The sequence below is a fragment of the Lycorma delicatula genome, chromosome 2, assembly GCF_047948215.1.
Source record: "Lycorma delicatula isolate Av1 chromosome 2, ASM4794821v1, whole genome shotgun sequence".
NCBI lineage: Eukaryota > Metazoa > Arthropoda > Insecta > Hemiptera > Fulgoridae > Lycorma > Lycorma delicatula.
In genome coordinates this window covers 56,977,663-56,992,719 of record NC_134456.1, presented here as the reverse complement: position 1 = coordinate 56,992,719, position 15,057 = coordinate 56,977,663, and the positions used below count along the sequence as shown (strand labels likewise).

Sequence of the window (15,057 nt, the reverse complement as noted above, 5' to 3'; positions counted from 1 at the left end):
ATTAGTGTTGGGTAATGAATATCCCAAATATCTTGAATTTATGTTGCTGGTTTATATTCCGAAATGACTATTATGACTGATGCGGGAGATGAGAAGGTAATTAGGAGCTGAGAATAAACAAGGGTCTTCAACAAGGTTGCCCAATGTTACCAACATTATTTAATATATATATATATATCTGGATGAGCTAATGTCTATTTGGGAAGGTAGAGTTGACTCCAGTATGCATCTTGGACAAGGAGTTTCTCTTAACTTTTTGCATTTGCTGATGATACAGTGATTGTGAGGAAAGTGATGATAAGCTGCATGTGGCAGTTCAACTGCTGTATCTCCTCAGTAAAGAATTAAACATGAAAATTTTTACAGCAGAAATCTAAAGTTATGACTTCTTACAGAAAATGGCCTTACATTCCAAGATAATCATCAATGGAGAAATTCTGGAACAGGTGGAAAACTTCAAATTGCTGGGATGTATCCTTCAATCATAAACAAGATATAAGTGGAAAATTGGTTAAATTTAGTGTGGTGTGTGGATTGATACTTGTACTCTGAAAGGTCATACCAGGAAGGATACGCAAATTAAATTCTATAAAAAATGGCTATTCCTTTATTTACATATCATAGTGAAGTGTGGACCAATAGAAAAAAAAAATGGATGATTCCTGTATACAAGCGGCAAAGATGAGGTTCCTGCAGGTGTGAAGGATTGTATAAGAAAGGACTGTATTAGGAATGAAGTCATTCGCGAAGAGAATAAGATACATATAATCAACAAAACAATCAGATCATATCAAGAAAGATGGATGAGTCACCTGTTTGAATGTCTCAACTTGTCACTACATGCGTGGTCTATAAACTGGATGGAATAAGAGATATAGGTAGACCAAGAAGTTGATGAATGCCAAAACAGGCTAATCAAGGCTAAACTGTGAAGGATCAGGATGAAGAGGAGGAGGAGGAGGAGAAGGAGAAAAAGAAAAAGAAGATTACTGAAAGTTGTATATACCAAAGAAAAGTTCAAGATTTGAACAATTTAAAACAGAGAATTGTTTAAGCTGTTGAATAATAATGCTGCAGATGCTCCTCCTAAACACCTAGCAAAAGTTAGATTTTCGTCTAGATGTCTGCCAAGCTACAAAAAGCATACACATTGAACTTGACTCACCTTCATTAAAACTTTGTGAGTTGTGTTTATTAAAAAAAAAAAATTAAATTTTATTAACTTGTTCTCTTTATGTAACTTGTTACTTTTTCTGTTTTGTTGTTTTTCATACCTACTGTTATAAGAGAGATTTAGAATGAGATGCTAAGGCTCAATATCCATGTTAGACCACACTTCAGTTAGTATCATCTTAAAGTTGTTGTGAGCAAACACAAAAATGGTAAAAGGTACTTTACTAAAAACTACTTTAGTAACAAAGATAGAATGGAAATGTCTGTTATACGAATAAATTAAGTGATGATAATATGTTTAACATTTGTTCATAAAATTAATCAATTCAGTATCGTATGGTTGGTGTATATTAATATAATTTAAAAAAGAAGAATTTTTCTTGTAGTTTCATACTAATCTCATGGTATTTTATTTTTTTATAGGACCATGTTACACTAAAACGTAGTGTGCTGGTTGGAGGAGGAGGATTAACAGCTGTATTAGGTAGTCAACTAGTTGGTTATTCTGGTGCTGGTCCCCTTACATGCATCACAGCATCATTCACTGCCAGCCTTTGCTGGAAATTACAAGGATGGTCCAGCAATCATGTCAGTTGAATATTTTTATTTAATAATTAAATATTAGCATTAAAATCATAAATTATTTTAGCATTATTTTTTTTTATAATTACTTGAAACATATTTTTAGCTGTTTTACTTTAAATCATCCAACTTTTCTTCATTCTTCTGTAAAAATTAAAGTAAAAATTCAAATGATATATCTGCTACTATGAAGAATCACTATGATACATAGTACACATAGCTGAAATCCATTTTTATGGGGTATAAAATTTAAATTATACTGATAAACAACATTTTTGTTTCTTATCATGTGATTCTTGAAACCCAGGATAATGCTGTTTATTAATGCTGAAAACGAATTTAAATCAGAATTTTTCATCACCTTTGTTTTTGAAAAATTCTAAAATATAAATTTTGAAAATTGTTGATATACAATGCATGATTACATATTTTTCATTTTATATGATTATATTTATGTGCTCAGTATATATATATTTACCTCTACTAATCAGTGGTTAACTGTGAAACAATAACTTAAATCATAACACAAACAACACATATCATGACATCATATCTCTTTATTTAACTCTACATGAACAAGATTCATCATGTCAGTATAATTCAAAACAACACAAGTTTAATGGTATTAAATACCAAATTCTTGTGTAAGAAATGTGTGGAAATTTTGGCTTTGTTAACCTACTGCTATTAATAATATAATCTCTACAGTCATCTGGTAACTGAATTAAGTGAATGAACAATGAAGTCTCATAAGTATGTAAATGATGACAGTTTTTGTTATGTGTGTAATGTGTTCACTATAAAATCACATTTGAGATCAAAACAGAACTGTGCCAAGACGATGGACTCTCACTGCTTCTATTCAAATGCACTTTGGAAATTGGTAATGAGGGAACGGCTCAAAAAATACCCCCAAAAAATAAAAATAGGCCAAAAAAAAAAATACTGCCTTGGTTTCACAAACAACTTGGCACTGCTAGCAAATGATATCGATGAAGTTAAAACACAGATATTAGAACTTCAAAACATTGCGAATAAAATTGGCCTCAAAATATCATTTGAAAAGACAGAATTATGCCACAAAAACCAACATAGTTAAATTGTAAAAATAAATTATATAAATTGTAAATAAAATTGTAATAAAGTCAAAATAGAAACCCAATTTAAATACCTCAGAGAAATAATAACAAACAACCTAAACAAAAAAACCTCCTTTAATCCAAACAAGTAGAAACAAACTAGCTAAAGCATAAAAATTAGCCTGGTACACTTACAGTAAAAAATGTTTATCCATAAACACAAAAATAAGATTGTATAACACAGTTATAAAACCAGAAGCCACATATGCAGCAGAACACTCTTCCACCTGAATAAACAATCAAAGACTGATAGGACTCCAGAAAATTGAAAGAAGAATTGGAAGAACCTGTGTTAATAAAAATTACCAGAAAGATGAACTGTAAATCTTGCCCAACAAAGCCACGTATGAAGAGTTAGAACCCATTATTGATTCCATCCATAAAAGAAAACTAGAAATTTTTGGACACATTATAAGGATGCAAGATCCAAGTCTTCTGAAACAGTTGATACAGTACAATCTCAACTCAAAAAACACTAAGACAGGATACAGATGGATTAGAGAAGTAAGCGAGGATCTGAAGGAAATTAGCCTTACGCTAGAAAACATCACAGATTTATTCATGGCTAAAATAAGTAAATTCTCAATTACAACATTACTAATCTAATCATTTTAAATAGTTCCACAAGCTTATTTATTTAAAAAATCTAACTGCATTAAAATGTTTAATTTTACATGTTATTTTCAAATAATTAATTATGTAAACTCCTACTGTTTAATTGATTAATTTTCAATGTCATGCCACTGACTTAATACTTGTTTATTACAACATAGTAGTAGTTAATACAATGATTTGTGCAATGGCTCTGACATAACAAATCAATCAGTATTTTCTAATGAGATATATAGTATATTATATATATATGTATATATATATATATAAAATAGATAAATCAAATATTTTGTATTTCAGAATCCAGTAGCTGATGTATTTTCTTATGTCTGGTTAATACTTCAACCAATGTTATTTGGGCTTATTGGAGCTGAAATAGATCTGACCCAATTACGTATGGATACTGTAGGTTATGGATTAGCAGTAATCTTTGGTGCTCTTGTTGTAAGTGAAATATTTATATTTTTTATTTACTTAAAAAAGACTATTCTTTTATTTAATTTTTTAGTAAAATTTAATGGTTTAATAATGGTAACCTCTGGCTATGAATCTTACTAGTGCTGCTTGTTTGTTGGTGTTTAGTGAACATAGAACGATTCTTTAGTTAAAATTCTAATGCTATCTGATGCTACCACTCTAATGCTGGCTGATGTGTTCATATATTGAATGTAGATTTTAACATTAAACTTTATGTGATATTACTGATAACAAACATGAAATAATATTGGTGAACTGAGAGAGAACAAAAATTTGAAGGAGAATAATTAAAATCTTCTGTGTTACCAGTTCTAGCATCTCTTGTTGTTCTCATGAACTTATCTTTAATATCAGTCAGTCAATCTTTGTGTACAAAACCTACCTCTCCATGAAGTCTTCTAACTCGAATTCTTTATGCCAGACAAATAGCTTTTGTTTTATTGAATTTTTTCATTTATTTTATTGTTAATGAACTCTAAAAACACTAAAATAATACTATTTTATTCTTAATAACAGAAAATATATTTTATGTAATTACTACCAAATTTTACTTAGTATTTTAAAATTATCTTTGTGTACAAAAACCTACCTCTCCATGAAGTCTTCTAACTCGAATTCTTTATGCCAGACAAATAGCTTTTGTTTTATTGAATTTTTTCATTTATTTTATTGTTAATGAACTCTAAAAACACTAAAATAATACTTTTTTATTCTTAATAACAGAAAATATATTTTATGTAATTACTACCAAATTTTACTTAGTATTTAAAAATTATCTTTGTGTACAAAAACCTACCTCTCCATGAAGTCTTCTAACTCGAATTCTTTATGCCAGACAAATAGCTTTTGTTTTATTGAATTTTTTCATTTATTTTATTGTTAATGAACTCTAAAAACACTAAAATAATACTTTTTTATTCTTAATAACAGAAAATATATTTTATGTAATTACTACCAAATTTTACTTAGTATTTAAAAATTAATGCAACTCATTTTATGCAGTATAATGTAGATTTCATGGAAATAAAACTTTTAGAGAACCTGGACAAAGTCCCTTGTGCTGGATGATTCTAATCGGGCGTGTTTTTTAAAAGGTTTATTTTAAATGACGGGTCTAATTTTTCAAGTTTTGTTTTATTTAATATTTAGTATTTTTAAGGACGGATTTAATTGCATTCCAATCCGTTGTTAAACCAGCGTTATCGAACCCATTTATGGGCCGACCGCAGAAGGCTAGGCTTATGCAACCTGTCCTCCCGACGTAATTCCCCTTCAGACCGTCCACTGAAGTCCTTTCGGTGCTAACGCTTCATAGGCTAGCAGGAATACGCCACAACGGGGCACTAACTATATGGAGGGAGCAATTGCTCCCCTTTTCCGGAGGGGTCGCAATTGCTGATTTGTGTTAATTTTTTTTTGTAAGTTTTAAAAGGAAGGGTTGTGTAGAAGCTCTTCATCCACTTCTGTTATGGCTGCCTTTCAGGACGCATCTCTGCTGGGCTCTGTTCCGGACTCCAGTCCGTGATATTGGGACGAGTAGAGGTTCTTCCTTCTTCTTCGGGTGACCTCTTCATTCTTCTTTGGCCTGCACTTTCCAAGAATTGGCAGTAATCGAAGTTACATACCGTTAACCTTAGTATTCCCGTGGCCCCGAAGGGCTGAACGGGGGAAAGTGCAGGTTTCTTCTTTCTTCCATGCTGGGCAGGTGACTGCTGGGCTCGTTCCCTCATTCTTCTTTCTTGAAAGGAAAGGGAATAGGGAACTTACAAATTGGTGGTACCTATTCGTGATCGCGGTTTTGGGGCGGCGATTGCCTTTTCAGAAGTAAACAGTAATTCTTTACTCTACATAATATTAATCTCCAGACACACGTGTGTCCGGGAAGGGGTTGGGGGGACCGCGTGAGGCCGCAGTGAAGAAACCATTTGTTTATTGTGTTGGCTGTGGGTATCTGCAACAAAAGAAACAGAACACAAAAAAAAAAAAAAAACATTTGAATATTTTTATTTTAGGATGACACGATGAAAGGAAGGAAGGCCGTTTCCCAAGACGGCACGACGAGTCGTTCCACACCCACGTCTCTCCCGTTTTTGAAACAAGAGAAACAAAACACGCAGAAAAAAAACCGCGTTTTTGTTGTAACCACGACTTACCGCGTTTTGTTGTCCTGAGACCGTATGGCTCGCAGACTTGACTTTCACTCGTAAACCATTCACTCGCGACCCCGGAAACGTTTCTGACGCGTTTTTCCGTTTGTGGCTCATGCGATATGGAGGCCCCTAAGCCTGGTTTGTCGATTCTCGGCTCCCGCACTGCACCATCATGGTGGTTCGTCCAGTACGGCGTGAGGCCGCTTCCTTACAACTGTCGGGGTTGGGTCCCCTCGGCAGATGTCCCGAAGATGACTGTGTTCGGACACAGCCGCTCTCCCGAACAATCTGCGCGCCTGCGCCACCCCCACCTCGGACACGGATTGCAATCTCGCATCGGATCGGAGAGTGGCGTTCCTGACGAACCACGGAGCTCCAAATATCGTCCGCAATGTTTTGGCCTCGATCTTATTTTGAAGCGAGGAGCTCAACACTGCCCCCCATGCCGGGTAAGCATATGTCAGAATCGGCAGTACGTACAGCCGAAAATGAGTAACTTAGTTGCCAGTGGGTACGGGCTGGCACTGCTCAGTACTGGGTATAGTGAGGCTCTGGCGGCCTTAGCCCTCCGGGTCGCATAATTTACATGTTCGCCGAAGGTAAGCCGCCTGTCCAAGACTACCCCCAGGTACTTAACCGTTTTCTCAAAAGGGATTTTCTCCCCTGAGAGATTTCCAGCTGTCTGGCCGGTTTGCGTGTCTTGTATGTGAACATCACGGCCACCGATTTTTCACCGTTGACCCTTATTCTCCACATATCGAGCCACGGTTCCACTAAGTCCAGTTGCCTTTGGAGCCTCCGGACCGCGTAATCCACATTTGCGGATTCGTAGAAATATGCCGTGTTGTCCGCATAAAGGGCCGTTTTAACCCCTTCCGACAACGGCATATCGTTCACGTACAAAGTGTACAGGAACGGAGAAAGCACTGCTCCTTGGAGAACCCCAGCGGCTATTTCTCTGGTAGAGCAAATCGTTTCCCCTACGCGCACGACAAAACGTCGGTCTAGCAAATATGACCGCATCAGTCTGACATAGCGGTGCGGAATCGCCGAGTGCGCTAATTTATAAAGCAGCCCGCTATGCCAAACTTTGTCAAAGGCCTTGGCCACATCACAAAACGGCTGCAGTCACCGCTTTTCTGTTCAGGCCTCCGACAAGGTCATCTATTATTTTTACCAGTTGGAGGGTCGTTGAGTGACCCTCCCTGAACCCAAATTGCTCCGGCCGCACTTCTCCCTTCGAGTATCGCCTCAGTTTTTCGAGGAAGATTCTCTCGAACAACTTAGACAAAACCGGTAACAGGGAAATTGGCCTACAATTCCGTGGGAAAAGTAAACTTTTCCTCGGTTTGGGTAAACATACGACTTTGGCCGTTTTCCAACAATTCGGGAAATATCTAACGTACAAAATGGACGTGAATATCACCGAGAAATATCCAACGTACAAAATGGACGTGAATATCACCGAAATTGTTGTAATCACGGAGGCCGGTATGCACGGGCGCTGATCCCGTCGACACCCGGGGCCTTGTGGCCTTAATGGCTGCGGAAACTTCCGCTTCAGTGACTTGGTCAATCTCTAGAGGGGCGTCCTCCACCTGTGAGAAATAATCTACAAGAAAGGACTCCACCTCGGTTGTGTGCTCGTCGTTCGGGGCGGGAGGGGGGTTTGGAGTAAATTGCTCCTCCAAGGCGTCGGCGAAAACCTCGGCCCTCTCCGCCTCCGAATATGCAAAAAAACCTCGCTGCCCCAGAACCGGATTTCGAGGCTTCTTCCCTTCTCGCAGTCTCCTGTTCAACCTGAACACCGAGGAGATGTCGTCAGAACATCGAGGCGAGGTATTCGTTCCACGAATCCTCTCGGTGGCTTGTCAGCAGTTGTTTCACCCTGTCCGTTTGATTATAAAAAGCCCGTTTATCAGCGGGGGACAGGGTGATTCGATACCTCCTCCTCAGTCGTCGTTTCTCCGCTATGGCGTCGGAGATGTGAGGAGGGAGGTCGTTTCGAACAACTGCTCGAGTTTTGGCCGATGAACTGCCTGCCAGGGCCTCGGTCATTGACGACGAGACTCGCCCGACAGTGTCGTCGATTTCCTCCGGGGTGTTCAGGAGCTCAGGATTTACCGGCCTGTACTCCCGTTGGAGGGTCTCGTAGAACCTTTTCCAGTTGACTGACCTTCGGGGTATAGGTGGGGGATCTCGGCCGCCCCCTGCCTGTACTAGTTCCAACAAGACAGGGGAATGGTCCGAGCTGAGGTCTTCTATCGTTTTAATAATGAACGGGAAGGTAACCCCCTTCATGACTGCGGTATCCAGCACGTCAGGCCTAAATCTGCCTGAATGATGAACGTGCGTGAGCACCTCAGGGCCTACGACGACCAAGCGGCGGGCTCTCGCCCTTTCGTACAGCAATCTGCCATTCGGGTTTGTCAGATTGCTGTTCCATGACACGTGTTTGGCATTGAGGTCGCCCATGAGTATCATGGGCCCATCCCAATTTTCCAGCACGGCATCCAGATCTGCGCCGGTTACCGCATCGTTCGGCTTGTTATAAGCCGAAACCAGCCGATACACCGTGCCTAGATGCTCCACATGCACACACGTTTGTTCCATCACGTTTGTATGAAGAACAACGCGCGTATGCATGTGGCGTCTATGGACTAAAATCGCGGTTCCACCGGCGGTGGGGTATCCGGGTCGTACTGGCCTATCCGTCCTATATGTGAAATAGTTCCGAAGGGTCAGTTGCTTGTTTGGGTTCAAGCGCATCTCAGACAACAGTATCACGTCTACCAGTAGATCCTCGGCCAGACGGCATAGTTCCTCCGTCCGGCCTACTACTGAGTTGGCGTTCCTCTGCAAGAGTCTGAGGGTGGGCCTAACCATACCTAGACAGTATAGCCATGAGGCACTCTATTAAGGACTGAATACAGTCCTTCAGAGATTTTGCCTGGAGCAGGCGTGGCAAAACCATCATAATATCTGGCAGGACATCCCTCACTGTCATTTGTGACAGGAAGTCCATGCCGGTACTCTCCATCGGGGTGGCTGGTTTCGGTTTGCCGCTGGAGGCTCCTTACGGTGCGGCCGCCCTTTTGGTGGGGCGCGGGGCCTCAGGGGCCGCGGTGTTCTTAACAGCCTGCTTGGCCTTCCCAGCCGGAACAGGCTTTGCCTTCCCCGCAGCCTTTTGTTTTACCACCTTTTTGGTGGTAGCCGCCGGTTTTGGCTTGGCGGGTGTTGGGGAGGGTACCTCCTCTTTTTTCACTACCGCCTTAGCCACAGGTGCCGGCACCTCCGGTTTGGGGACTGCTTTTCCCCCACCGGCAACGCGGGCCCAGCTGCGGCCGTCAACAGTCGCGGGCTTTTTAATTCCCTTGACTTTGTTCATCTGCTCCTTATAATAGGGGCCGCCCCTGTAATTAGCCGGATGCGGCCCCTTACAATTTACACATGGGGCTGGTTCCTCACGTGTTTTGACGCATGTGGCAGTGTCGTGGTTTCCACCACACTTCACACATTGCTGGGCCCTCTGGCAGTAATTAGAAGAGTGCTCAAATTTCTGGCATCTGTGGCACTGGGCCGGCCCCCCTCGTGACACAAAGGCAGTCACTGCGATCTTGCAGTAAAAAATACTGCTAAGGTCATAAATAGTACGGGCCATAGGGGTCCTCTTAAGGGCCACTAGGCAGGTCGGGGTTTCCCGACCGTCCCTGGTGAGGAGCTTCTTCGTCGAAGTCACCTCAAATCCAAGGGAGGTCAGTTCCTCCCTTACTTCCTCTGGGGTAGCCCCATAGGGGATCCCCCGTATAACTACTTTCAGCTCCCTGTCCTTCGGGAGCTGAAAAGAGTGAAAAGCGACTCCCTTTGAGTGCAGAAAACTCTGCACCGCCCGGTAGTCGGCCTCGCTGCCCAGCTGCAGCCTTATTGATAGCCCGGTGCTTTTAGCAACCAGGCGCCCCCAATCCTCGATTTTATGTCGCGCGCTAATGCTGGCCACTCCTTCGGGCAGTCCAGCATTATCGGCGGGATTTTCTCCCGCCTGACGGTAGCAGGCTGTGATGGGCCACCATCATCAGCCTCCGGAGTGGCGGCTGCTGCAGCCCGCTACGGGCTCCGTCTCCATAGGAGGCACGGAGTCCCGACGTTTCTGGCGCTTCCTAGCGCCAGCCCCGCTTTCCTCTCCACTGTCGGACAATTCCGGAGTGAACAGGGTGGAGGCGGTCTTATTTTTCCTTCCATGAAGGAAAAATAAAACAGAGATTAAAAATTAAAATTAAAACTTAAATTAGCACTGCTTATAAACTACACTTCCTGTAACAAAATACACAGAAAATAAAATTGGAAAGTTAATCTTTCCTTTTATACAGAATAATTTAAAATTAAATTATTCTATATAACTTCACAATAGACCTATACAAAATTTGTATAGGCTATTAAAAATGTATTATTAACGACTTAGCAAAGTTCAATTTACATAATACAAGAATTAGTAAAAATCAAAATCTATTGTAATCTTATCTGTATGAAAACAATGGCCTGCTATACAGGCAGGTGCGGCCCGGCGGGTGTCCTAACAGCACTCCTCTACATGGTCAGCCAGGTAGCCATTTGATCCAGTTATAAAGTACTGCAGAAACTGGTCCTAGTAGCACTGCACAGAGACACACTATAAATCACAACCTTCCACTACAAAAGCCAAGGATGGAATCTCCGTGGTGATCAGTTGTATACTTGCTATATTTATATATCGGTATACCATGTATATATCGATATATTTTTTTTTTTGTCTTCAGTCATTTGACTGGTTTGATGCAGCTCTCCAAGATTCCCTACCTAGTGCTAGTCGTTTCATTTCAGTATACCCTCTACATCCTACATCCCTAACAATTTGTTTTACATATTCCAAACATGGCCTGCCTACACAATTTTTCCCTTCTACCTGTCCTTCCAATATTAAAGCGACTATTCCAGGATGCCTTAAGGCCTATAAGTCTGTCTCTTCTTTTAACTATATTTTTCCAAATGCTTCTTACTTCATCTATTTGCCGCAATACCTCTTCATTTGTCACTTTATCCACTCATCTGATTTTTAACATTCTCCTATAGCACCACATTTCAAAAGCTTCTAATCTTTTCTTCTCAGATACTCCGATCGTCCAAGTTTCACTTCCATATAAAGCGACACTCCAAACATACACTTTCAAAAATCTTTTCCTGACATTTAAATTAATTTTTGATGTAAACAAATCATATTTCTTACTGAAGGCTCGTTTAGCTTGTGCTATTCGACATTTTATATCGCTCCTGCTTCGTCCATCTTTAGTAATTTTACTTCCCAAATAACAAAATTCTTCTACCTCCATAATCTTTTCTCCTCCTATTTTCACATTCAGTGGTCCATCTTTGTTATTTCTACTACATTTCATTACTTTTGTTTTGTTCTTGTTTATTTTCATGCGATAGTTCTTGCGTAGGACTTCATCTATGCCGTTCATTGTTTCTTCTAAATCCTTTTTACTCTCGGCTAGAATTACTATATCATCAGCAAATCGTAGCATCTTTATCTTTTCACCTTGTACTGTTACTCCGAATCTAAATTGTTCTTTCACATCATTAACTGCTAGTTCCATGTAAAGATTAAAAAGTAACGGAGATAGCGAACATCCTTGTCGGACTCCCTTTCTTATTAGGGCTTCTTTTTTATGTTCTTCAATTGTTATTGTTGCTGTTTGGTTCCTGTACATGTTAGCAATTGTTCTTCTATCTCTGTATTTGAACCCTAATTTTTTTAAAACGCTGAACATTATATTCCAATCTACGTTATCGAAAGCCTTTTCTAGGTCTATAAACGCCAAGTATGTTGGTTTGTTTTTCTTTAATCTTCCTTCTACTATTAATCTGAGGCCTAAAATTGCTTCCCTTGTCCCTATACTTTTCCTGAAACCAAATTGGTCTTCTCCTAACACTTCTTCCACTCTCCTCTCAATTCTTCTGTATAAAATTCTAGTTAAGGTTTTTGATGCATGACTAGTTAAACTAATTGTTCTGTATTCTTCACATTTATCTGCCCCTGCTTTCTTTGGTATCATAACTATAACACTTTTTTTGAAGTCTGATGGAAATTCCCCATTTTCATAAATATTACACACCAGTTTGTATAATCTATCAATCGCTTCCTCACCTGCACTGCGCAGTAATTCTACAGGTATTCCGTCTATTCCAGGAGCCTTTCTGCCATTTAAATCTTTTAATGCTCTCTTAAATTCAGATCTCAGTATTGTTTCTCCCATTTCATCCTCCTCAACTTCCTCTTCTTCCTCTATAACACCATTTTCTAATTCATTTCCTCCGTATAACTCTTCAATATATTCCACCCATCTATCGACTTTACCTTTCGTATTATATATTGGTGTACCATCTTTGTTTAACACATTACTAGATTTTAATTTATGTACCCCAAAATTTTCCTTAACTTTCCTGTATGCTCTGTCTATTTTACCAATGTTCATTTCTCTTTCCACTTCTGAACACTTTTTTTTAATCCACTTTTCTTTCGCCAGTTTGCACTTCCTATTTATAGCATTTCTTAATTGCCGATAGTTCCTTTTACTTTCTTCATCATTAGCATTCTTATATTTTCTACGTTCATCCATCAGCTGCAATATATCGTCTGAAACCCAAGGTTTTCTACCAGTTCTCTTTATTCCGCCTAAGTTTGCTTCTGCTGATTTAAGAATTTCCTTTTTAACATTCTCCCATTCTTCTTCTACATTTTCTACCTTATCTTTTTTTCTCAGACCTCTTGCGATGTCCTCCTCAAAAATCTTCTTTACCCCCTCTTCCTCAAGCTTCTCTAAATTCCACCGATTCATCTGACAACTTTTCTTCAGGTTTTTAAACCCCAATCTACATTTCATTATCACCAAATTATGGTCGCTATCAATGTCTGCTCCAGGGTAAGTTTTGCAGTCAACGAGTTGATTTCTAAATCTTTGCTTAACCATGATATAATCTATCTGATACCTTGCAGTATCGCCTGGCTTTTTCCAAGTGTATATTCTTCTATTATGATTTTTAAATTGGGTGTTGGCAATTACTAAATTATACTTCGTGCAAAACTCTATAAGTCGGTCCCCTCTTTCATTCCTTTTGCCCAGCCCGTATTCACCCACTATATTTCCTTCCTTGCCTTTTCCAATGCTTGCATTCCAATCTCCAACTATTATTAAATTTTCATCTCCTTTTACGTGTTTAATTGCTTCATCAATCTCTTCGTATACACACTCTACCTCATCATCATCATGGGCGCTTGTAGGCATATAGACGTTAACAATCGTTGTCGGTTTAGGTTTTGATTTTATCCTTATTAAAATGATTCTATCGCTATGCATTTTGAAATACTCTACTCTCTTCCCTATCTTCTTGTTCATTATGAAGCCTACTCCCGCCTGCCCATTATTAGAAGCTGAGTTAATTATTCTAAAATCACCTGACCAAAAGTTTGCCTTCCTCTTCCCACCGAACCTCACTAATTCCTACTACATCTACATTTATCCTATCCATTTCTTTTTTTAAATTTTCTTACCTACCAACCTTTTTTAAGCTTCTAACATTCCACGCTCCGACTCGTAGAATGTTATTTTTTAATTTTTTGATGACCCCTTCCTTAGTAGTCCCCACCCGGAGATCCGAACGGGGGACTAGTTTACCTCCGGAATATTTTACCAAGGAAGGCGCCTCCATCATTGCTATATGAAAATGCAGAGAGCCACATTTTCTTGGAAAAAAAGGAGCTGTAGTTTTCCATTGCTTTCAGCTGCGCAGTACTCAGAGGACTGAGTGATGTTGATATGGCCGTTTAAGTCATTGTGACTCACGCCCCTAACAACTACTGAAAGAGCTGCTGCCCTCTTTCAGGAATCATTCCTTAGTCTGGCTCTCAACAGATACCTCTCCGATATGGTTGCACCTTCGGTCCAGCTACTCTGTATCCCTGAGCACTCAAGCCCCCTCACCAACGGCAAGGTCTCATGATTCATAGAGGAGGATATATATGCGAAATATATATTGAAGGTTTGGGAAAATTTAGTACTTCTTAACCTCCGAATTAACGGACGAAAATCGGAAATATTTCGAAAACGACCAATTTTGGCGCTCTGAAAATTTTTTCGATCCTCTTGAAAATACCCTGTCCGCTCCTACTGGTACTCATTAAATGATAATATTTTCCAGTGCCCCCGGGGCGTCGTTCGGAAATTGGGGAGGGGGTGCGATGGATGCCGCCATAATATCTCGGCAACCGCTCGTCCGATTTTCGTGATTCAAACGGCGTATTTATCAGCAGGTTGAGCGTTAACTGTTTAACGCCTCAGGTACACTCTTGATTGACCGGATCTTGGTTATCAGGAAATTAAATCGTTTAGCCTTATGTTTTGATTGAACTCACCCACCGTAAACGTACCGATCCGATCTTTCACTAAATACGCTCAAACCTGTGCGTTAGCGCAGCTGTAAAGAATAAACTTATGAAGACTAAAAAGTAGAAAATAAAAATATCTAAAAAAAATTTCAAACCCACTCCTAAATTAAACGCACTAAAATGAAAAAAATAATTTTAGGACGGTATCTCAGAATAGATCGGACAACAAGCTTTGATGGTGATACATAAGATTAAGTGCAAGTCATACCTTCAAATTAAAAATTTGATGTTTTTGCCAGTTTTTTCTTATGCGTGATGAATGGCCTAAAGAGTGAGGTGCAAACATCCATAAGAAAAAATTGGCAAAAACATCAAATTTTTAATTTGAACCTTTGCCTTTCACATAATCTTACATACACAGTAGGTCTGAAAAGTTCCCGAACTAAATTTGTATAGTCGATACAAGTAGCGTCATCTCTCGGACAACCAAGGAACTATGTATTAC

General features: G+C 39.6%; 1 protein-coding gene across 3 annotated transcripts in view; it reads left to right on the top strand.

Moving 5' to 3' along the window:
* Positions 1 to 15,057, top strand: part of LOC142318819 (sodium/hydrogen exchanger 9B2-like) — a 188,751-nt gene that overhangs the window by 143,432 nt on the left and 30,262 nt on the right. For all 3 annotated transcript variants that reach the window (XM_075355328.1, XM_075355330.1, XM_075355329.1), the window contains 2 exons: positions 1,597 to 1,761; positions 3,807 to 3,950. In XM_075355328.1, the coding sequence (XP_075211443.1) occupies positions 1,597 to 1,761; positions 3,807 to 3,950 (309 nt within the window). The remainder of the gene's footprint in view (positions 1 to 1,596; positions 1,762 to 3,806; positions 3,951 to 15,057) is intronic.